The 24,388-nt window shown below is 49.2% G+C and overlaps 3 protein-coding genes across 10 annotated transcripts in view; 2 read left to right on the top strand and 1 right to left on the bottom strand.

Annotated features, from left to right (window-relative positions):
* Positions 1-24,388, bottom strand: part of LOC147632426 (urea-proton symporter DUR3-like) — a 120,663-nt gene that overhangs the window by 6,977 nt on the left and 89,298 nt on the right. The gene's annotated exons all lie outside the window — the stretch shown is intronic.
* LOC147632427 (uncharacterized) overlaps positions 1-24,388 on the top strand; it is a 109,937-nt gene that overhangs the window by 7,481 nt on the left and 78,068 nt on the right. The gene's annotated exons all lie outside the window — the stretch shown is intronic.
* On the top strand, positions 21,489-22,187 carry LOC147632428 (uncharacterized). The gene is made up of 2 exons (XM_086807249.1): positions 21,489-21,794; positions 21,888-22,187. The coding sequence occupies exons 1-2, from the start codon at positions 21,492-21,494 to the stop codon at positions 22,158-22,160; spliced, it is 576 nt and encodes a 191-aa protein (XP_086663375.1). The 5' UTR covers positions 21,489-21,491; the 3' UTR covers positions 22,161-22,187.

Here is a 24,388-nt window from a genome sequence, read left to right as displayed (position 1 = left end):
GACAGCCAAGAACATTGCTAAAGCAAAGGGGTGAAGGACTGAAGGTCAAGGGCAGGTTTTCCAGCCAAGAAAAGGTCAAGTACTTTGTATTTGTTTTCAGATTTACATCATTCTAATAAAGCAAATACACCATCCGTGGTGGGGGATCTACAGAGGGTAATTGGGACCCAATACTGTGTCCGTCTCCATCTCCCCCTTCTCTCTCTATTTTCTGCACATCGTCTTTCAGTTTTGTGCGTTAATTCCGTCGCGAAAAGAGTGCTGTTTTCTGAGTTTTGAAGTACCGATCCTTCTCCGAAGCTTCCGCATATTACAGTGGTATCAGAGCTCACTTCAAGGACAAAGATTCAGCAAAGAAAACCAGAAAATTTTTCGCTCGTGTGGTTGGTTTTTAGACGCCGGTGGACTACCCCTTTCGGAGTGACTCCTGTCCCTCGAAGGACGGTTGGTTTTTAGCCTCCGGAAGCCTCCGGAAGTCTCCCACACAGATAGTGGATGGTCAAATTGCGTTCCGGAAAGGAACTGCATTTTCCCGCTATGGCGAACTTCGGCGACGAGAGAGAACGAGAACCATGGGACCAGAGTGCACCCGGCAGCCCAGCTAGGGCACCCGGCTTGAGTGTACAAGACATGTTCCAGCAGATGATGCGAGCAATCGCAGACCAGACAACCAAGTTGGATGAGCAGAAGGCGCGGATTTTGGCTCTGGAGGAGCGTTCTCGCTCTCCAGCGTCGCGTTTTCCATCTCCTCCTCCCTCTCCTTCCGTATCCCAGATACCAGATCCTCGTCACAGAGACCCTCTCGCAGGGTCACAGCCGCAGCCAAGCTCCTTGCTTGAGATGCAGATGCGCGCATTGGAAATTCGAAAACGCGAAGACGACGCCATGCGACGAGTGGAACACGAGCGTTACCTCCGAGCTTTGGACGCCAGATTGACACCGGCGGCGCCCTCGAATCATTTTCCCGAGAAAATGAATTTGAGTAAGTATAATGGTAAACTCGATCCCACTACTCTGTATTCATGGTTACATCAATTTGAAGCTTACTTTGCCGCAGTTAGGAAATCAGATATTGACAAAGTGATCTTAGCCAGTTGGTACCTGGAAGGTGAGGCCATTCCTTGGTGGACTCAGTGGGCTCATGCCCACACCAGATCAGGTATGGCAGCTTATGGGTGGGACGAGTTCGTCCGTGACCTTAAGCAGCGGTTTTTACCGCCCCACTACCTTGAGCGACTCGAAGACGAGTTCAGGGGTGCGCGTCAGAATGCGCAACCAGTCCTTTAGTTTGCCAATAGAATTTCGACCTTGTGTCTACAATTAGGCTTATCTGATGCGGACAAGAAAGGGCAGTTTTTGTATGGCCTGGACACGCAAATCCAATGGGAGGTGCGTATGTTTAGGCCAGCCACCTTTGAGGACGCACTCTCGCTTGCGCAGAGTGCAGAGATGAAACACAATGGTGGCAAGCCCAAGACTTCCCAGCCGGCTTCTCCCAAGGCTAACGCCTCGGGGGGCAAAAGCCAGACCCAGACGGGGTCTTCCCCAGGACAGAGCCCGGGAGCCTCTGGCTCCAAGAACTCGAACAATGCGTCTAAGCTTACTCCAGACCAGAAAGCGGAGGCAGGCAAGACAGGTGGCAAGTTGAGTGCTGAGGAGCTTTCTCAGTACAGGAAGGAGGGTAGATGTTACTTTTGTCACACAAAAGGACATACTTCTCGGGATTGCCCGAAGAAGCCTCCAAAGGCCGCCGCCGCCTCCACAGCTTCCGTGGTGAGCACAGCTCCCACACAGACCCCAGTGGCTACCCCTAGTTCTTCAACCCCCGGTGCTTCAATTGGAGCAATTATTAGCCGGGAGCTCGAAGATAAGCAGAAGGGCGCCCATGACCAGGAGTATGAGCGCAACGAATTGCTCAAGTCCTTTGGCTACATAGGTGGCCAGAGAGTCGTCGTCTTGTTTGACAGCGGCAGCACGGAGGATGTGATCACGGAAGAGGCCGCTAGGCGTGCCCGTTTCGAGCTAACTCCGGTGGACAAACAAGTTGAGGGTTTTAGCACAGGTATGACAACGAGCGTCAAGTATGAAGCTCTAGGTGCTAAATTAGTGATTCAGGGCATAGAGTTTGTGCGTGACTTTATGGTTGCCCCTCTTGTAGGAGCAGACATAATTTTGGGTATCCAGTGGTTTCACAAGTTTCTTCCTGATGTCAAGTGGGACAAGCACACGTTCCAGATTGATCGGAATGTGTCAAACACCCCGGTGACCATTAAATGTGAGCCAGGTATTCCAAACTTTCCGCTCATAAGCCACTTGCAGGCTAAGCGAGCAGTCAGGAAAGGTGCACAGTGTGCGATGATTTACATCCAGACAGCCCAGACGGTGGCCAGTGCTTCCGAGAAGTACTCGGTTCTCCATGAAAAGTTCCAGAAGATTTTTCTTCGGGATAGTCTCCCTCCCCAGCTCCCCCCGTCCAGACCGGAGGATCACAAGATTGACCTCCTCCCAGGCTCGGAACCCCCGAGCAAGTTTCCGTATCGCCTTTCTAAGGCAATGGAATCGGAGTTGGACGGCCAACTCCAAGAATTGTTGCAAGCTGGCTTCATCCGCCCCAGCGTGTCGCCATTTGCAGCACCGATCTTATTTGTCAAGAAGAAAGATGGGTCTTCTCGGTTGTGTGTCGATTATCGTGCACTCAACAAGCTGACTATCAAGAGCAGATTCCCGATGCCTCGAATTGACTATATTCTCGAGAGGCTGAATGGAGCTAAGGTGTTCTCTAAATGGGATTTAAAGAGTGGGTACCACCAGGTTCGGATTGTTGAGGGGGACATCCCCAAGACAGCTTTCCGTACAGAACGGGCCCACTATGAATTTGTGGTCATGCCATTTGGTTTGACGAACGCCCCAGCTACATTTAACCGCATGATGATGCGTATTTTCCGGGAGTTGATTGGAGTGTGTGTGTTCATATTTCTGGACGACATACTCATATTTTCAGCTACAGTTGAGCAGCATGACATTGATGTGGAGAAAGTCCTTAAGTTGCTGGAAAGCAACGAGCTCTATGTCAATGAAAAGAAGTCAGAATTTTATTTGTTCCAGGTACATTATTTGGGATATATAATCAGTGCCGAAGGCATTCGACTTGATCCGGCTAAAGTGGCCGAGATTGTTAACTGGGAAGTACCTCAGACTGCTTATGACATTAGATCATTTGTGGGTATATGCCAGGCATATTCCACCCACATTGATAAGTTTTCTGAGCTCTCGACAGACCTCACCGATCTGCTAAAGGGAGTGAAAACAAGGAGGCAAAAGATACGAATGACTCCACGAGCGTTGGAGGCATTCCAGAACCTCAAGGTGGCTTTGTCAGAAGCACCTTGTCTAGCCCTTGCCTCGTGGGACGAACCATTTCAGGTGATCACCGATGCGAGTAACATCGCAATTGGAGGTGTATTGCAACAGAATGGTCATCCAGTAGCTTACATGTCTCGTAAGTTACTGCCCGCCGAAAAGAATTACTCAGTCTATGATCGTGAACTCCTAGCAGTCATTCAGGCCTTGAAACATTGGAAACATTTCCTGTATGGCCGTGACTTCGAGGTCCGCACTGACCATCAGGCATTGCGCTGGATTCAGACGATGCCAAGTGCACAGTGGAGTGATCGACAACACCGCTGGAGTCAGATATTCCAGCAGTTCGGTGGCATGATTGAGTACCTTCCAGGAAAGGCCAATCCAGTGGCCGATGCTTTGAGCAGGAAGGGACAAGTATCTGCGATTCAGACCACTAGACTTGACCTTGTTGGTACTGGACTAGAAAACATGAAGCACACGTACGCGGATTCCGAGGAATTCGGTACTCAGTGGGAACAGGCATTGGATGCCACAGGACCATGCCATTTTCTGATACGCGATGGTTGGCTTTACTACAAAGGCTGACTGTGTGTCATGAAATCATTCCGGGCAGCTCTTCTCCATGATGCCCATGACGCCATTACAGGTGGTCATAGGGGCATGAATTCGACTCTGGAGAAATTAGAACGGCAATACTATTGGCCAAAGATGAGGCGTGATGTGTTTACATATGTACAACGCTGTGACATTTGTCAAAAGGTGAAAGCTCCTCGTGGAAAGAAGATAGGGTTGTTACAGCCTTTGCCAATTCCCGAGGGTCCTTTCCAAGACATTTCCATGGACTTTGTCACAAATCTGCCTCCCAGTCCGAGTAAGCGTAATACACAATGTTTGACTATTGTTGACAGGTTCAGCAAATTTGTGATGCTTATTCCTTGCAGGGCCAATGTGACCGCCGAGGATGTTGCCCGGCTATTTATTCGGCATTGGTACCCGATTGGTGGGATTCCTAGGACCATAGTGTTAGACCGAGATGCCAAGTTTACCAGTCATTTTTGGAGGGCATTGTTTGATAATTTTGGTACTAAGTTGAATTTTTCCAGTGCATTCCACCCACAAACAGATGGCCAGACAGAGATATACAACCAGTTGGCCTTTGATGTGCTGAAGTGTTATGTCCACGATCAGCAAGGTAAGTGGGAATCGTTTTTGCCTTTAGTTCAAGCTGTTTTGAATGACTCTTTTTCTTCAGCTATTGGCAGGACTCCATATGAGGCAGCGTTTGGAAGGCCTTTCCAGTCGTTGTTAACCAGGACTTCGTCTTCAGTACCTGAGGCGAACAGAGTGACGGAGTCTTACCAGGAGATCCTAGAGTCCGTTAAAGACAGATTGGCTAAAGCGCAAGAGGCCTACACTCGACAGGCCAATAAAGACCGAAGGGACGAAGTTTTCGGAAGGAGATTGGGTATATCTTCGGATTATGAAGCAAAGATTGAAGCAGGTGGGCAAGCGATGCCCAAAGTTGTCTTTCAGGAGCTTCGGACCATTCCCCATCCGGAAAAAGATTAATGAGGTGTCTATGCAGTTAAAGCTACCTCCGAGTTGGACTATGCACGATGTATTTCATGTCAGTTGGTTGAAGCCATATGCAGGTCCACCCCCTTCAGAGGTCAAAGACGAAGCGGAACCAGACATCATTGATGAAGCAGAAGTAATGGTTCCAGAACAGATCCTTCTGCACCGTTTCAAGCATGGCTCAGGCCGAAGACTACGACAGTTTCTCACAAAGTTTCAAGACCGAGGAACTCATGAAGTGGTATGGCTCGACAAAGAATTTTTCGAAGACTATCCGGCTTTATTGACGGATTATTTGGAGGCTATGTAGCTTCCGTCAAGTTAAGCAGAAGGGGATGTCACGTGCATCCCGCACTTGGATGCCACGTAGACATTTCTGTACAGAAGGTGCAGGACCTGGGATGGTGAACTGGTCCCATGTGAGCCCAGTCCGGGACGAGTCAGCCAGGGATCCATCTCAGTCGTCCGAGGTCAGGTGTGCAATGTCCTGCACAAGAAGCAGTGCCAGTCCGCGCTGTGAGTCTCCCTCTGGAATGATGTCAGATGTTCTGTGTATCTGGTTTGCAACTGGATGCCAGGCCTCTGTAGGCATGTAGGTTTGCATGTAGAGATGGGGCCAGCCCATAGGGCTACCCCAGTGCAAGGATTTGCATTTTGCATATTTAGTCTGGGCATGGGGGAGGTGTAGAACCACCCCCAAGGGGCCAGGAGGGCCCAAGATTTGCCCACCAGCCAAGGCATGGGTTGGAGGGGCTGTCGGCCAGCTGTACTACTGCTGGACAGGCAGCCGTCTGGGTCCAAAGCCCTAAACAGCAGGCGGCCAGATGTAGGGGCAGTCCCCACACCCATGCGTAGCATGCCCAGCAGCCAGGGTGCTGCCCAGAAGCATGCGCAGAATGGCCAGATTATTGCCTAAGTGTGAAAGCAGCAGTTACTAAAGTGTGAAAGTATTTTATTAAAATACCTAGTCGTGAGGCTGTCCTGAAGCCAGCCGACTGCATGAAGGGAGGGGTATAAAAGCCCAGCCAAGATCTCATTGAATCGATCTCATAATTCACCAAGAGCTCCAAGCAACCAAGGGCCAGGACAGCCAAGAACATTGCTAAAGCAAAGGGGTGAAGGACTGAAGGTCAAGGGCAGGTTTTCCAGCCAAGAAAAGGTCAAGTACTTTGTATTTGTTTTCAGATTTACATCATTCTAATAAAGCAAATACACCATCCGTGGTGGGGGCCCTACAGAGGGTAATTGGGACCCAATACTGTGTCCGTCTCCATCTCCCCCTTCTCTCTGAATTTTTTGCACATCGTCTTTCAGTTTTGTGCGTTAATTCCGTCGCGAAAAGAGTGCTGTTTTCTGAGTTTTGAAGTACCGATCCTTCTCCGAAGCTTTCGCATATTACATTCCAGAGGGAGACTCACAGCGCGGACTGGCACTGCTTCATGTGCAGGACAGTGCACACCTGACCTTGGACTCATGTGCAGGGCAATGCACACCTGACCTCGGACGATTGAGATGGATCCCTGGCTGACTCGTCCCGGACTGGGCTCACATGGGACCAGTTCACCATCCCAGGTCCTGCACCTTCTGTACAGAAATGTCTACGTGGCATCCAAGTGCGGGATGCACGTGACATCCCCTTCTGCTTAACTTGACGGAAGCTGCATAGCCTCCAAATAATCCGTCAATAATGTCGGATAGTCTTCGAAAAATTCTTTGTTGAGCCATACCGCTTCATGAGTTCCTCGGTCCTGAAACTTTGTGAGAAACTGTCCTAGTCTTCGGCCTGAGCCATGCTTGAAACGGTGCAGAAGGATCTGTTCTGGAACCATTACTTCTGCTTCATCAATTATGTCTGGTTCCGCTTCGTCTTTGACCTCTGAAGGGGGTGGACCTGCATATGGCTTTAACCAACTGACATGAAATACATCGTGCATAGTCCAACTCCGAGGTAGCTTTAACTGCATAGACACCTCATTAATCTTTTTCCGGATGGGAAATGGTCCGAAGCTCCTGAAAGACAACTTAGGGCATCGCTTGCCCACCTGCTTCAATCTTTGCTTCATAATCCGAAGATACACCCAATCCCCTTCCGAAAACTTCATGTCCCTTCGGTCTTTATTGGCCTGTCGGGTGTAGGCCTCTTGTGCTTTTAGCCAATCTGTCTTTAACGGACTCTAGGATCTCCTGGTAAGACTCCGTCACTCTGTTCGCCTCCGGTACTGAAGACGAAGTCCTGGTTAACAACGACTGGAAAGGCCTTCCAAACGCTACCTCATATGGAGTCCTGCCAATAGCTGAAGAAAAAGAGTCATTCAAAACAGCTTGAACTAAAGGCAAAAACGATTCCCACTTACCTTGCTGATCGTGGACATAACACTTCAGCACATCAAAGGCCAACTGGTTGTATATCTCTGTCTGGCCATCTGTCTGTGGGTGGAATACACTGGAAAAATTCAACTTAGTACCAAAATTATCAAACAATGCCCTCCAAAAATGACTGGTAAACTTGGCATCTCGGTCTGACACTATGGTCCTAGGAATCCCACCAATCGGGTACCAATGCCGAATGAATAGCTGGGCAACATCCTCGGCGGTCACATTGGCCCTGCAAGGAATAAGCATAACAAATTTGCTGAACCTATCAACAATAGTTAAACACTGCGTATTACGCTTACTCGGACTGGGAGGCAGATTTGTGACAAAGTCCATCGAAATGTCCTGGAAAGGACCCTCAGGAATTGGCGAAGGCTGTAACAACCCTATCTTCTTTCCACGAGGAGCTTTCACCTTTTGACAAATGTCACAACGTTGTACATATGTAAACACATCACGCCTCATCTTTGGCCAGTAGTATTGCCGTTCTAATTTCTCCAGAGTCGAATTCATGCCCCTATGACCACCTGTAATGGCGTCATGGGCATCATGGAGAAGAGCTGCCCGGAATGATTTCATGACACATAGTCGGCCTTTGTAGAAAAGCCAACCATCACGTGGCATCCAATGCCTGGTCCCACTGTGTACCGAATTCCTCGGAATCCGCGCACGTGTGCTTCATGTCTTCTAGTCCTGTACCAACAAGGTCAAGTCTAGTGGTCTGAATCGCAGATACTTGTCCCTTCCTGCTCAAAGCATCGGCCACTGGATTGGCCTTTCCTGGAAGGTACTCAATCATACCACCGAACTGCTGGAATATCTGACTCCAGCGGTGTTGTCGATCACTCCACTGTGCACTTGGCATCGTCTGAATCCAGCGCAATGCCTGATGGTCAGTGCGAACCTCGAAGTCACGGCCATACAGGAAATGTTTCCAATGTTTCAAGGCCTGTATAACTGCTAGGAGTTCACGATCATAGACTGAGTAGTTCTTCTCGGCGGGCAGTAACTTACGAGACATGTAAGCTACTGGATGACCATTCTGTTGCAATACACCTCCAATTGCGATGTTACTCGCATCAGTGATCACCTGAAACGGTTCGTCCCACGAGGCAAGGGCTAAACAAGGCGCTTCTGATAAAGCCACCTTGAGGTTCTGGAATGCCTCCAACGCTCGTGGAGTCACTCGAATCTTTTGCCTCCTTGTTTTCACTCCCTTTAGCAGATCGGTGAGGTCTGCCGAGAGATCAGAAAACTTGTCAATGTGGGTGGAATATGCCTGGCATATACCCACAAATGATCTAATGTCATAAGCAGTCTGAGGTACTTCCCAGTTAACAATCTCGGCCACTTTAGCCGGATCAAGTCGAATGCCTTCAGCACTCATTATATATCCCAAGTAATGTACCTGGAACAGATAAAATTCTGACTTCTTTTCATTGACATAGAGCTCGTTGCTTTCCAGCAACTTAAGGACTTTCTCCACATCAATGTCATGCTGCTCAACTGTAGCTGAAAATATGAGTATGTTGTCCAGGAATATGAACACACACACTCCAATCAACTCCCGGAAAATACGCATCATCATGCGGTTAAATGTAGCTGGGGCGTTCGTCAAACCAAATGGCATGACCACAAATTCATAGTGGGCCCGTTCTGTACGGAAAGCTGTCTTGGGGATGTCCCCCTCAACAATCCGAACCTGGTGGTACCCACTCTTTAAATCCAGTTTGGAGAACACCTTAGCTCCATTCAGCCTCTCGAGAATATAGTCAATTCGAGGCATCGGGAATCTGCTCTTGATAGTCAGCTTGTTGAGTGCACGATAATCGACACACAACCGAGAAGACCCATCTTTCTTCTTGACAAATAAGATCGGTGCTGCAAATGGCGACACGCTGGGGCGGATGAAGCCAGCTTGCAACAATTCTTGGAGTTGGCCGTCCAACTCCGATTCCATTGCCTTAGAAAGGCGATACGGAAACTTGCTCGGGGGTTCCGAGCCTGGGAGGAGGTCAATCTTGTGATCCTCCGGTCTGGACGGGGGGAGCTGGGGAGGGAGACTATCCCGAAGAAAAATCTTCTGGAACTTTTCATGGAGAACCGAGTACTTCTCGGAAGCACTGGCCACCGTCTGGGCTGTCTGGATGTAAATCATCGCACACTGTGCACCTTTCCTGACTGCTCGCTTAGCCTGCAAGTGGCTTATGAGCGGAAAGTTTGGAATACCTGGCTCACATTTAATGGTCACCGGGGTGTTTGACACATTCCGATCAATCTGGAACGTGTGCTTGTCCCACTTGACATCAGGAAGAAACTTGTGAAACCACTGGATACCCAAAATTATGTCTGCTCCTACAAGAGGGGCAACCATAAAGTCACGCACAAACTCTATGCCCTGAATTACTAACTTAGCACCTAGAGCTTCATACTCGACGCTCGTTGTCATACCTGTGCTAAAACCCTCAACTTGTTTGTCTAGCTCGAAACGGGCACGCCTAGCGGCCTCTTCCGTGATCACATCCTCCGTGCTGCCGCTGTCAAACAAGACAACGACTCTCTGGCCACCTATGTAGCCAAAGGACTTGAGCAATTCGTTGCGCTCATACTCCTGGTCATGGGCGCCCTTCTGCTTATCTTCGAGCTCCCGGCTAATAATTGCTCCAACTGAAGCACCGGGGGTTGAAGAACTAGGGGTAGCCACTGGGGTCTGTGTGGGAGCTGTGCTCACCACGGAAGCTGTGGAGGCGGCGGCGGCCTTTGGAGGCTTCTTCGGGCAATCCCGAGAAGTATGTCCTTTTGTGTGACAAAAGTAACATCTACCCTCCTTCCTGTACTGAGAAAGCTCCTCAGCACTCAACTTGCCACCTGTCTTGCCTGCCTCCGCTTTCTGGTCTGGAGTAAGCTTAGACGCATTGTTCGAGTTCTTGGAGCCAGAGGCTCCCGGGCTCTGTCCTGGGAAAGACCCCGTCTGGGTCTGGCTTTTGCCCCCCGAGGCGTTAGCCTTGGGAGAAGCCGGCTGGGAAGTCTTGGGCTTGCCACCATTGTGTTTCATCTCTGCACTCTGCGCAAGCGAGAGTGCGTCCTCAAAGGTGGCTGGCCTAAACATACGCACCTCCCATTGGATTTGCGTGTCCAGGCCATACAAAAACTGCCCTTTCTTGTCCGCATCAGATAAGCCTAATTGCAGACACAAGGTCGAAATTCTATTGGCAAACTAAAGGACTGGTTGCGCATTCTGACGCGCACCCCTGAACTCGTCTTCGAGTCGCTCAAGGTAGTGGGGCGGTAAAAACCGCTGCTTAAGGTCACGGACGAACTCGTCCCACCCATAAGCTGCCATACCTGATCTGGTGTGGGCATGAGCCCACTGAGTCCACCAACGAATGGCCTCACCTTCCAGGTACCAACTGGCTAAGATCACTTTGTCAATATCTGATTTCCTGACTGCGGCAAAGTAAGCTTCAAATTGATGTAACCATGAATACAGAGTAGTGGGATCGAGTTTACCATTATACTTACTGAAATTCATTTTCTCGGGAAAATGATTCGAGGGCGCCGCCGGTGTCAATCTGGCGTCCAAAGCTCCGAGGTAACGCTCGTGTTCCACTCGTCGCATGGCGTCGTCTTCTCGTTGTCGAATCTCCAATGCACGCATCTGCATCTCAAGCAAGGAGCTTGGCTGCGGCTGTGACCCCGCGAGAGGGTCCCTGTGACGAGGATCTGGTATCTGGGATACGGAAGGAGAGGGAGGAGGAGATGGAAAACGCGACGCTGGAGAGCGAGAACGCTCCTCCAGAGCCAAAATCCACGCCTTCTGCTCATCCAACTTGGTTGTCTGGTCTACGATTGCTCGCATCATCTGCTGGAACATGTCTGTGACACTCAAGCCGGGTGCCCTAGCTGGGCTGCCTGGTGCACTCTGGTCCCATGGTTCTGGTTCTCTCTCGTCGCCGAAACTCGCCATAGCGGGAAAATGCAATTCCTTTCCGGAACGCAATGTGACCATCCACTATCTGTGTGGGAGACTTCCGGAGGCTTCCAGAGGCTAAAAACCAACCGTCCTTCGAGGGACAGGAGTCACTCCGAAAGGGGTAGTCCACCGGCGTCTAAAAACCAACCACACGAGCAAAAAAATTTTCTGGTTTTCTTTGCTGAATCTTTGTCCTTGAAGTAAGCTCTGATACCACTGTAATATGCGGAAGCTTCGGAGAAGGATCGGTACTTCAAAACTCAAAAATCAGCACTCTTTTCGCGACGGAATTAACGCACAAACTGAAAGACGATGTGCAGAAAATAGAGAGAGAAGGGCAAGATGGAGAGGACACAGTATTGGGTCCCAATTACCCTCTGTAGGGCCCCCACCACGGATGGTGTATTTGCTTTATTAGAATGATGTAAATCTGAAAACAAATACAAAGTACTTGACCTTTTCTTGGCTGGAAAACCTGCCCTTGACCTTCAGTCCTTCACCCCTTTGCTTTAGCAAGTTCTTGGCTGTCCTGGCCCTTGTTTGCTTGGAGCACTTGGTGAATTATGAGATGGATTCATGGATTATGGGCTGGAGTATTTATACTCCACATAGCATCCAGTCGGCCAGTTAATAAAAGCTCCACGACTGGGTATTTTCCAATAAAGTGTTTTCACACTATATACCATGCTGTCCAGCCTGCGCATGCTTTCTGGGACAGCTCCTGGCTGCTGGGCATGCTGCGCAGAGGTGTGGGACTGCCCCTACACCTGGCCTGACCTGCTGGGTAGGGTTTCAAACCCTGTCGGCTGCCTGTCCAGCAGCCCTAGGGCTGGCCGACAGCCCTTCCAGCCCATGCCTTGGCTGGTGGGCAAAGCTTGGGCCCTCCTGGCCCCTTGGGGGTGGTTCTACACCTCCCCCATGCCCACACTACAAGTGCAAGTGCAAATCTTCGCACTGGGGTAGCCCTATGGGCTGGCCCCATCTCTACATGCAAACCTACATGCCTACAGATGTCTGGCATCCAGTTGCAAACCAGATACACAGAACATCTGACATCATTCCAGAGGGAGACTCACAGCGCGGACTGGCACTGCTTCATGTGCAGGACAGGGCACACCTGACCTTGGACTCATGTGCAGGACAATGCACACCTGACCTCGGACGACTGAGATGGATCCCTGGCTGACTCGTCCCGGACTGGGCTCACATGGGACCAGTTCACCATCATAGGTCCTGCACCTTCTGTACATAAATGTCTACGTGGCATCCAAGTGCGGGATGCACGTGACAGCTCAGTTAGAGAGGGATTTGTATCAGTTATTTATGAGTCAGGACTCAGGCGAGGCATGGAGACTATTCCATGAGCATTCACCATCACAAGCCATTACCTCCACAGAGATTTGGGGTGAGTATGCAGCATCCCTGTACACAGCACCAGGACAACCGCCCCTGCCAGACCCATCGGAGCCATGCCCAGAGACGTGTGCTTTCTTTACTGCTGAGATGGTAAGGAAAGCTATTGACAGGATGAGGACTGGGAGAGCATATGATCATGATGGTTTGGTAGCAGAGCACTTTATTCATGCCAGAGATATGCTTGCAGAGCTTATTGCTATGATGTTTAACCGAGCCATGTGTGAGGGTTTTCCTGAGACTTGGAATATGTCCACGATTGTGCCTATCTTCAAGTCAGGAGGTTAGTACCCACCTTTACATATGGTCAAGAGACAGTGGAGTATACAGATGCATATACTTACCTTGGTGTGGTTTTTAGTGGCCCACTATTTTCCTTGAGGAGAGCAGCGGAGACCAGATTGACCAGAGCTTATGCAGCATTGGGGAGACTAGAGAGGATGTGTTCGCAGGTTCAGTTTCAGGAACCTCGAACAAAGCTCTGGCTCTTTGACACTTTGGTCACTTCAGCCATGCTGTATGGAGTGGAGATACGGGGACCCTCAATGGATCACCACAGCCGAGCTGGTAGCACTGATGGATGGAGATGTATGGAGAGGCCCTTGGTTTCTATGATTTCCTGGATGATTAGGGCCAAGGCCTCCGTACCACATGATATTATCCATGCAGAGATGGCTGCCCCCCCATTGGTAGTAGAGATCAGTCTCCTATATACATAGCACTTGGGCTCTCCCTAGAGACAGATATGCTCGCTTAGCCCTGGAGTCTTCACGACAGTTGGCATCACAGGGAGACGGATCATGTTGGTATGCACAGATGACAGCTTGGTTCCAACTGCATGGCTTTAGTATGGACAGGCTACCTCCATTTCAGTACTCCCTGGATGCACCCTACCTCTCTCTCACACGAGCAGAGATTACCAGACTTATCAGGCAGGACTTGACTCAGCTGGACACGAGGAGGACATGGATACAACCGACACACGAGCTTGGTACGAAGATGGCTTTCTATAGAGATCATCTTCTCCAGCTCACGGAGGATGGGTTTGTGATTAGACCCAGCTACATGGATACTCATCTTTCTCATGGGGTACGGTGTGCTATTGGTCAGATGCGCACATCCTCACACTACGGCCTGTTCAGAGAGGGTTTCGGACCACTTTCTAGAGTCATGAGATACCAGGATCAAAGATGCCTCGGATTATACTTGCTGGAGCTGCGTAGACATAGAGAGGGTCTCTTGAGAGGGAGGGGATCAGAGAGGGAGAGACACCTACAGAGGCAGATTACAGACTTCTTTCAACTAGATATTGAGCAGTCAGGCCAGTAGGCATTGCAGCTAGCCCCAGAGTATAGCCGCACCAGAGGTGCAGTGATTGATCGGGCTATAGAGCTGGGGCGGTCCAGGCGCCCCAAGATGAGAGGCCCATCCCAACACCGACAGAGACTACAACAGAGGATCAGGACCATACTAGCACGGCATGGGAGACATCCAGTCAAAGTACTCACCATGGAGGACATTGAGGATATCCGCCATCGACCGATGAGAGACATCTTTGGATAGTGATATATATGATGCTTACCTTTGTTGCTGGAGTTTTCCTTCCCAGATGTTATCCATTAGGAGCTCCTAGTACCTTACTTTTCCTTTTAGTTGTTGTTCCAGTTTCAGTTAGTTGTTTAGTTGTTTTAGCTTTTCTTACACAGACATTGTATCAGATCCACCAATTGTTGTCACCTTTTTGGTCTCATAGGTCATTTTGGCCTTTTGAGGACGTTAATATATCATTTCATTTCTCTCTCTCTCTCTCTCTCTCTCTCTCTCTCTCTCTCTCTCTCTATAAAAAAACAGGAAACAAGAACTCAAAGTATACGAAGCAAGGAAACAAGGAAAATGGGCAGTCTACCGTAGAGGTAGAGCTGTTATTGCAGATTTCAGGACAACCAAACATGGTAGTATAGCTGCTAGAGAAATCCTTCATGTTATCTAGGATTCTCCTACGGTCATGTAGGGAATTTGAACTATTTTTAGTTTTATCTCTATTTTCATTTTGTTGCCCCCGAAGTGGAATGTAATCACATGGATGTATCTGATTAGTCCTATAGGTCAGATGTGGCCTCTAAAGGACGTTAATATAGTTTTCTTTTCTTTCTTTCTTTTCTTTCTCTCTCTTGGTCTATGCTTCCGCCTATGCATATACCTAGATGAATCCAGGAACATGCCCAAATTATTCTTATAAGAAAGTGCAATTTATAATCTCATGGTAGTCATCCACAAGAAAATAAACCATCAACTCCATCATGCACAGTATAGACTAGATACTACGACATCCCAACTAACGTCATCAGTGCCCAATAGTGGGTGTAGAACTTGGTATTAATATATGCTCCCACACACACTCCACGTGCGCGCACGCGCTCACACACACACACACACACAGACAAGAGCATACATTTATACAAAGGTCTGTGTACCGAGTTTCTGTCGGAGCTCCGAAGATAGAGGGTAGACTCAGCCATAATAAAGCCTAGCACTAAGCATCATAACAAATAGAAAGAATTATGACAACAAAAAGGTAGTTGATAGGGCATTTGCACCACTAAAGATAGAAAGAATTAACACAACATCAACTGGCTGCAACTTGGACGAAAACGTCACAATGTGAAATTTGCATGTCTGCTAATAGTACCTTCCGCCTATGCATACTCCAACAGTACCTTCCACCTATCATGTGCAATGACTTTGATCACAGATGATAGTCGAGATGGGACCCTAGGCGGGTAAATCGGCCAGTTGTACATATGGCTCTCTACTCATGAATAGGTTATTCTAACCTTTGGCTTGAGAGGAGCTACTCCACAGAATCTCTCAGAGGACTATAATCAAACTTTTTTTTTTTCCAGGAAAAAGATCCTTCAATTAGTTAAAGAAAAACAGCCACAAAGGGCTAGATACAACCACCACGGGCTACATACAAACTCGCCTCATTTAAGAGCAGGAGTCAAATGATCATGAGGGGAAGAGACACTTCTCCTCCAACTAGCCGCTCTATGAGGAGAAGGCTATCTCATACAGGGGGAGGGGGTGGGAACAATCACACAAGTGGACTGTAGTGCCAAATTGGGTCTCCTCCTCGATCTGTGAGGAAAGGGCCGAGCCTCCAAAGTCGCAAGAAAGCTTCCCGCTGCTTCCGCATGCAGTCTGAACCTCCCTGTAACTTCCCCCACTGACCGCGGAGGGTGTGAATGATATCAAGCCATATGCTCCTGATGGTCTCCGTTGGTGGAGTGTGGGTACCCTTGATGGCCTCACTGCATCTAGCATGCCAAATGTACCAAGCTGCTATGCTACTGCAAATCTCCCATCTTTGACATGAGCCTGGATGATTAATCTCGTCTCTCTCTCACTCCCTCCCGAGTCCGGGGTCCCTCTCCCTCTCTCTCTCTCTCTCTTTCCTCCTTTGGAGTATGCTCTAAGCTCAACACGCAAGCGAGCCCTCATCCTACAGTTTGCAGGAGAGACGGAGAGGGTCACCTTCATGAGGAAGAGGGTCATACTACGGGGTTTAGAGGGAGCTCCTATTTTCTTGGATGATGATCTCACGAGGATGCAGCTTGAGCATAGGAGAACTTGCATGCCACGAGTCTTACACGCGAGGAGAGAAGGCAAGAAGGCCTTCTATCGGGATGGTCGGGTCATCATTGATGGCCGGCCCATGGATTAGCGGTTTGGGGCCTATGGGACACAGACCAGGCCACTGACAGAGATACACATAGCAGTATGGAACTGTAATGGTTCACTATGGATGCAGCCGGATGCTACAGTGGCCAGGATTAGGAGGGCTGACATGCTTCCCACATGGGGGTCATACACGGACCGGAGGCACGGTGGTAGACTACATTATGGGGTCTTTGGAGGCATCACAGCTTGTCACCTCATTCTCCATTCCACCTCGTCCTATTGGGGCAGATCATACATACTTGGCATTTTCACTAGCTGGATCACCAGTATCACCAGCCCCCCACATACCGACGCCACACACTACCATCTACTTCACACATGACATGGCAGACATATACACTGGCAGAGTAGAGGATGGGCTCCTACTCGTGGATCCCCTGGCATCTATGGATACCATTACAGCCCAGCTGGCATCACTCCTACACACGGCTGCATTACAGAGCTTCCCACATCGTGTACACTCAGGAGAGCCTGCGAGACCTGGGACTATGCCCTAGAACAGATGGTATGATGACGAGTGCAGAGCCCTATACTCACGGCTCCGCATACAGAGAGCCTTGGGAGCCATCACAGAGCAGGAGTCGAGGAGAGAGATGAGGAGACTTACTCGCCGCAAAAGGCGGGCCTTCGCAGAGATACAGGAGCTAGAGATCTTTCATTTCTTCATGAGTAGAGATAGCCCTGTCTCATGGCGGCACTTCAGAGAGCCCCAGACCCCGACACCTATTGCAGACCCACAGACATGGCACACATATGCAGAGGGTCTATACCATGCCCCACAGCAGCCACCTATACCTCAGCCCACAGGAGCCTCGACCTACCACAGCTAGCTTCTTTACCCACCCGATGGTATAGGAAGCTATCCGCCTACAGCATGGACGGGCCGCCGACCATATGGGCCTGCAGGGTGAGCATCTCATATATGCAGTAGATTCTTTAGCTCCTTTTCTTGCACACCTGTTTAACAGGGCACTAGCAGAGGGTTTGCCTGCGGAGTGGACGATGCACACCATTGTGCCGATTCACAAAACAGGGGATATGCTCGATCCGAGCAACTACAGGACGGTTATGGTTGGCCACGTGCTGGCCAAACTCTATGGTGCAGTGTTGGAGCAAGAGCTTAGCTTATATGCTGAGCGAGCAAGTTTACGCTCATCAGGGCAGGCAGGCTTCAGGAGAGCTTTCTCTACCACTAACCATGTATTCACTTTGAGATGTATGATTGATCAGGCCAAAGTGAGAAAGAGAAAGCTCTTTTGCTGCTTTGTGGATTTCCGCAGGGCATTTGACACAGTACCACGAGAGAGGCTCTTTCAGCGCCTGCAGTCTCTTGGCATACCAGCAGATATGACATGGGGCATCTATGCATTATATGAGCAGGTTTTTGGGCGAGTCAGATGTCCAGGAGGTATGTCCGAGACTATTGCTAGCACCATTGGTGTGAAGCAAGGATGCCCACTTTCCCCCACGCTATTTGGGTTATACATTGATGAGGTGGCTGACTTCATTACACGGGGAGGCGGAGATAGAGTTGATTTAGCAGGTACCTCAGTACATATTATGCTCTATGCTGATGATATTGTATTAGTGTCTGAGTCTCGAGGTGGTCTACAGCAGCATCTACATGCACTCGATGATTTTTGCACACAGAGGGGTCTTACTGTGAACCTTGGGAAAACCAAGGTTATGGTCTTTCATACATCGAGACAGGGCAGGAGTCAGCTGACATTCACTCTCGTAGGATGCCAGGTGGAGGTGGTGACATCATACGTGTACCTAGGGGTTACCTTCTCTGCAGCAGCCACACGCTTCACCATGGGTTCAGCAGCTAGAGCTAGATTGACACGGGGATATGCAGCATTCGCTATGCTAGAGAGACAGTGCCACCAGGCGCATTTTCAGGAGCCCCGGACGAAGGGGTCGCTATTTGACACATTAGTCACACCGGCATCGATGTATGGAGCAGCAGTATGGGCGCCAGGCCTTGCTACCCACTGGTGGACACAGATAGAGAGCCCACAGGCCCTCATGATGGCACGCATGATACGTAGCAAACCGTCAGTACCTCATGACATTATCCGAGCAGAGTTTGCTGCGCCTCCTATGATGGTAGAGGCCATATTTCAGACTATATGCTTGCTAGACAGATTCAGAGAGATGCCACAGGACAAATTATCATACAGAGCTTTTGAGGCATCTAGTTGGCTGAGGGAGGAGACAGAGGATCATGGTATGCACAGGTCACACATTGGTTCTCACAGCATGGCCTAGACATGGATCATCTACCACCATTCCAGTATGACAGGGATGCACCACATATCCGTCTCTCTCATAGTGAGAGGAACAGAGTATTGAGACAGGATCTATGGCAGCTCTATACACGAGAGACATGGATATCGCCTACACAGCCTCTTCCACCGAAGATGCTATACTACAGAGATCACTTCATGAGTATCACTGATGATGGATTTATAGAGAGGCCTAGATACATGGAGGGCTTCTTACCACACGGCTCCCGAGTGGCTATTGGTCAGCTCAGAGTTTCATCACACCGATTGGAGATTGAGACTGGCAGAGCAACACGGATCCCTCGAGAGGAGAGGGTATGCAGATTGTGCAGAGAGGAGGTGGAGAGTGAGGAGCATTATGTATGCAGATGCAGAGCATATACAACAATCAGAGAGAGATATCCCATTTTATTCAGAGAGCCACATTCCCTACGCCAGATCTTTGAGGCAGCAGACCAGCGCATACTGGGGAGATACATTCTAGACATACAGCGCCACAGAGAGACATTATTACAGGCTCCGACAGCTCCAGAGGGGGGGCGACAGACAGATTACTACATTTTTTCAGAGATCCATCCCCCTCCCAGCCCCTACACGGTAGGGAATTACTCTCCAGAGAGCAGAGACACTTAGAGCCCGCAGGAGACAGAGGACACCTGGCTTTCGGACACCACGCCTATACCAGAGAGAGATGACAGAGATCAGAGCTCAGTTTCACAGAGAGGGTGCGGAGCGACTGGCTCGCTTCAGAGCACACCCAGGCATGTTCTTCAGGGAGCTGTGGACACCCCCTTCACTGATGTATACCATTTTATACCCCCAGTATGGTACAGGATGGAGCTAGCTAGGTTGCATATCATGATTGTATACTCCATGCATATAGCTTTGCATTCTCCTAGTAGTAGAGCTCCATCCCCTGCACACCCAGATTCAGCTTTTTTGTTCAGTACTTTTTCATTTTGTTGGGATGACAGAGGATACCCCATACAGGTACTCCGATTTGTCTCATAGGCCGAGTTCGGTCTTTTGGAAGACATTAATAAAATCTTTCTTTCTTTCTTCCTTTGGAGTATGTACTATGCTCTAAGCTCTCTCTCTCTCTCTTTCTTTGTGTCACAGAGCTTCCAGGATCCAATATGCCGAAGCCATGCAACCCCTACTGGCAGGAGCACACCAATGTCATCGGTGTTATTAATACGCCGACCCAAGCTCGTTCTGGCACGCGTAGATGGCAGTGCAAGTATTGCAACTTTGAGCTCACGAGCACAATTTCTCGTGTCGTGATACACTTGACAGGTATTGGCACCACCGGCAATTGTGGTGGGTGCAAGCAGGTGCCGCAGGATATCAGAGACAAGCTCATTGCTGAGAATTCATCAACAACAAAGGGTTCAAAGAAGGTAAGGGGCAGCCAGCACACTCAAGATGCACTTCATGATGTGCTTGTGGGGGAGATGGGTGATTCTTCCACACAGGATATCCAGCCTACAGGGGGCAGAAAGAGGGCCATTGTCATGCAGGAGGGTGATGAGGATGATGATGCACATGTGCTGAGACAGAGTACTTTGCCTTCACGTGTGTCATCTCTTTCGTGGGTGAAAGAGAGACAAAAAGTGGCTGAGATGGAGATTGCTTGCACTCTTGTGGAGTGCAACATCTCCTTCAATGTACTGAGGACTGATCAATGGAAGAGAATGGTGAGGGCCATAGCAGAGGTTGGCCACACAGACTCGTGGTCGGGGGTGGAGTATAACAAAATGCGTACCACGATGCTTGAAGAGCAGAAAGCCTTGATAGACAAGGCATTGGTACCTGTCAAGGCAGGATGGCAGTCTTTTGGGTGCACCATCATATCTGATGGCTGGAGTGATATGCGTAGATGACACATTATTAATATTTTGGTGTCCTCATGTCTTGGCACATACTTCTTGCGGGCTGTGGATGCAAGAAAGGCAGGAGAATCCATCAGTGCTGAGTTTATTTATCACCACATCAGACAGGCAATTTTGGATGTTGGGCTAGAGAATGTGGTCCAAGTGGTGACAGACAATGCTTCAAATTGCAAGCGTATGGGTGAATTGGTCGAGGCAGAGTTTCCTCGCATTGCTTGGACTCCTTGTGCTGCAGATTGCTTGGACCTGCTGATGGAGGATATTGGAAAGTTGCCATGGGTGCAACCTGATGTTGCAGATGCCATGAAGATTACTACATTTTTCCGAAAAAAACATCAGGCTTTGGCCATCTTCAGGAGCCATAGTGCACTTGATATGGTGCGACCCTCGAAGACCAGGTTTTCTTATATGTTTCTGGTCTTGCAGAGGCTTTTTAGATTGCGGGACCCACTACTACAGACTGTGGTGGACCCGAAATGGAGGTTTATGCACCATGCGCAGACAGAGGCCACTAGATACATTCAGTGGAAAGTGCTGGACGAGGCCTTTTGGACAGAGGTACAGAGCTTGACGGTGGCATTGCAGCCTATCCATGTCCTCCTCCGAATCACAGATATGGAGGGCTCTACTCTTGGACTGGTCTATCATCTCTTCATGGAGATGAAGCGCCATATTGCCGCCTGTACGACATTGACGGAGTCTCAGTGAGTGTACACTTGGATATTGTTCTTGGCTGATTATATTAATATTAAATAATATGCACATTGCAACAATATGTTTAAAGTTATATTATATAATGACTGTTGGAATGTTGGCTTGTCAATTTGTAGCCGGGGTGACATCCTGGCTATTGTAGAGCGGCGATGGACATTTATGAGCCGTCTCATTCATGGGATGGCTGCATTGCTTCATCCCTTCCATAAGAAGCCAGAGCTGTTTAGTGAGAGCACTCTGCTCACGCAGAAAGACCAGTACATCAACATAATGTACGACGAGGATGAGCAACTTGAGGTTGATGCAAAGATGGTGAGTTTTATGAACAATCTAGGACCATCCTTTGCTAGAGCAGTGGTTTTGAGAGAGGAGGCGATGAAATTTCCTCTCACGTGGTGGCAGAGCTATGGAAGACAAGGTCTTCCAAAGCTGACTCATCTTGCTCTCCGAATCCTCTCGCAGGTACTCTTGACTCTTTCACAATTGCATCCATCTTTAAAGTTTAATTCATTAAGGGTTTTGACTCCAAAATCGTATCGTGATTCGTGATCGTAGGATTGTTCTGCTGGTGCTTGTGAGCGCAATTGGAGCGCCTACTCCTTGGTTCACACGAAGATCCGCAATCGACTTAGTACCACTCAGCTCGATCGATTAGTGTATTGCCGAGCTAACATGAAGCTCGTGCGAGATTATCATGCTTTGGGGGCACCCAAGCAGATATATTTGACTGTCGTACGTCTTTTGACACATTTCAATATAATTAAGTCATTTCTTGTGGTTCTGACTTGTCGGATTTTGCTTTTCCACAGGCAGATCCGACCCGTGTGAAGATGATGCCAACCTCTACTGAGGACGATGATGGCACAGAAGCGGTAAAGCTGTTTACGCCCTTATAGGATGCCACACTTCCACACATGCATATAAACACACCAGAACACCAGACCCAAGTTGCATGAACAAGATTTATATTTTCGAACAGATCCTTAACTTTACAGAATTGTATATTTCAAACACCAGCCCCAATGCTAATCAACAGAAAGCAACACCCCTGGCCTGAAACTCCAGGAGATAGAAATCCACAAAAACCACACACACACCCTCTCTCTCTCGCGCTCTATGCTGATCCTCTGCCAGCCACTTCCTCACTTCCTCTTGCAGCTTATCTGCAGTGCTTCCGGCCCCACCAGCCTCTGCACATCCCTTGTCCCTTGCTCACCAGCAGCCCAGCTTCCTCCAACAGCTTCACCTACGCGGCCCTCTTTGCCTCTGTATAGGCCTCCACATCCGGCTTCACCTAGCCCAAGCACTGTAGCTTCTGCGCATCCAGCTGCACCTTCTATGCTGCCAACACCTCAAAGGCTGCCTTTACCCGTCATCACCACCCTTTGCCTTCTAGCCACTGCAGCGCCTTCCTTGAAGAAGTCTCCCTCTCTGTCTACAAGGCGGCCACACTCTGTCCTTGCTGACCGCCGGCGACCCTACGGACACCTCCGTTCTCTGCACTTGCGCCAGTCAGCTGCGCATCACCTCAACGGCGGCCTCTGCTCTCCCACGCGTCTGCTAGCTTCAGCTGCAGCCACCAAAGGCGGCCTCCCCACAGGTCCCTCACCACGCCACACCACCTCAGCACTTAAGGGCCTTCTCCTCTTGCACCTGCAGCCTGCATCACCTCAACGGCGCTAGAGGGAGGGCTATTAAACCGACTCACCTTTTGTCTGCGCCAGCATCTCTAGCTGCTCCAGTCTTCGCCAGCTCCCGTCTCTTTCCCACAGGCGGCACCCTTCACTCAAGTCTTCGCTCTGTCCACTCAGTATCTCCCGGCTGCGCCTAGCCACACAAAACCAAAGGCCCACCAAGGGTTGCGCCCCTCTGCACTTCGCCTGCAGCCTCCACGCTGTCCTTCGCCACAACAGCTTCACCCACGCTGGCCCTGTCTGCTGCGTTGTGTCTGTCTCTCACAAGGCAAGTCCCTCTTTTTCAAAACGGCCACCTTCAGCTATTTGCCAACCTTCCAAAGGCAGTGCTGGCAGCTGCGCTGGCTGTAAGGGAAACAGCCATGTGGCCCTTAAAGAGTTGGCCACGTTAATTATTATTATATTTTGTTTAAAGCCCAATGTGATGGCCACACTCTGTGCTTTCACACCAATGTCCAAGGCAATACTGTCCCTTCAACCTTAAATGCCCATGCTTCATGGCTCTAATACAACCCACGAACCAACACCAATACTTGGGGACGTGTACACATATTCAGACGACCGAGCAACTGATATCATCTCCAGCGGACCTCCAGTAGACCACGTCCGGACAGGCCTGTACATGCTCACATCAAAACCATTTACTCTGTACACCTGGCAATGCTCTCAAAAGCAAAACCTTCACACACGCCATGCATACGTATGTACACATTATCAGCCTCTATTTTTGTCCACACATATTTAGCAACCCCCTACTTCTGCTGAGACATTCATGTCCAGCAGCTGTACAAACATGGACGAAATATTCAGATCTTCTTCTGTACTCTCCACAACCTCCTGACATGCATCATAAGCTTCCTGATCTTCTTCTTTCACGGCTAACATCAATCGAGCAAAATATTTCTTCAGTCGTAAACCATTCACTCTCCTTTTATGCTTCTTTCCATTCAAATCAGCAAGCTGATAACTCCCATTATCAAATTTTCTCTCAATTTTATACGGACCTTCCCACTTTGTCTGGAATGCAGTATGAAAAGTACTATCCAGCTTGCTATTATATCTGAGAACCAGATCACCCTCTTCAATTTCTTTCTACTCCACCTTCTTATTCTCTCTCTCTTGTCTCTTCAATTGCATAGCCACATAATGATCAAATGCTAGCTCTCTGTCCAACTGGACTATTTGCAAGGCCAGTAATCTTTCTCTGTAACAATTAATAGGCTCATGCCCTTCTTCAACCAGGAACTTCAAAGCTGGAATTTCCACATCAATAGGCATGAGTGCTTCTTTCCCATAAACTAAATGAAAGGGTGAGAATTGTGTACCAGATTTTACTGCAACCCTGTATGCCCATAATACACG

Source organism: Cibotium barometz, chromosome 13 (assembly GCF_041138505.1).
Source record: "Cibotium barometz isolate CiBa-2024 chromosome 13, ASM4113850v1, whole genome shotgun sequence".
Classification (NCBI taxonomy): Eukaryota; Viridiplantae; Streptophyta; class Polypodiopsida; order Cyatheales; family Cibotiaceae; genus Cibotium; species Cibotium barometz.
This window is presented reverse-complemented; position numbering and strand designations above follow the sequence as displayed.

Excerpts from the sequence above, each read along its gene's own strand:
- LOC147632428 (XM_086807249.1), top strand. The coding sequence starts at position 21,492 with ATGAGCCGTCTCATTCATGGGATGGCTGCATTGCTTCATCCCTTCCAT. Across the intron at positions 21,795-21,887 it reads CTCTCCGAATCCTCTCGCAG|GATTGTTCTGCTGGTGCTTG; the intron begins GTACTCTTGACT and ends TCGTGATCGTAG.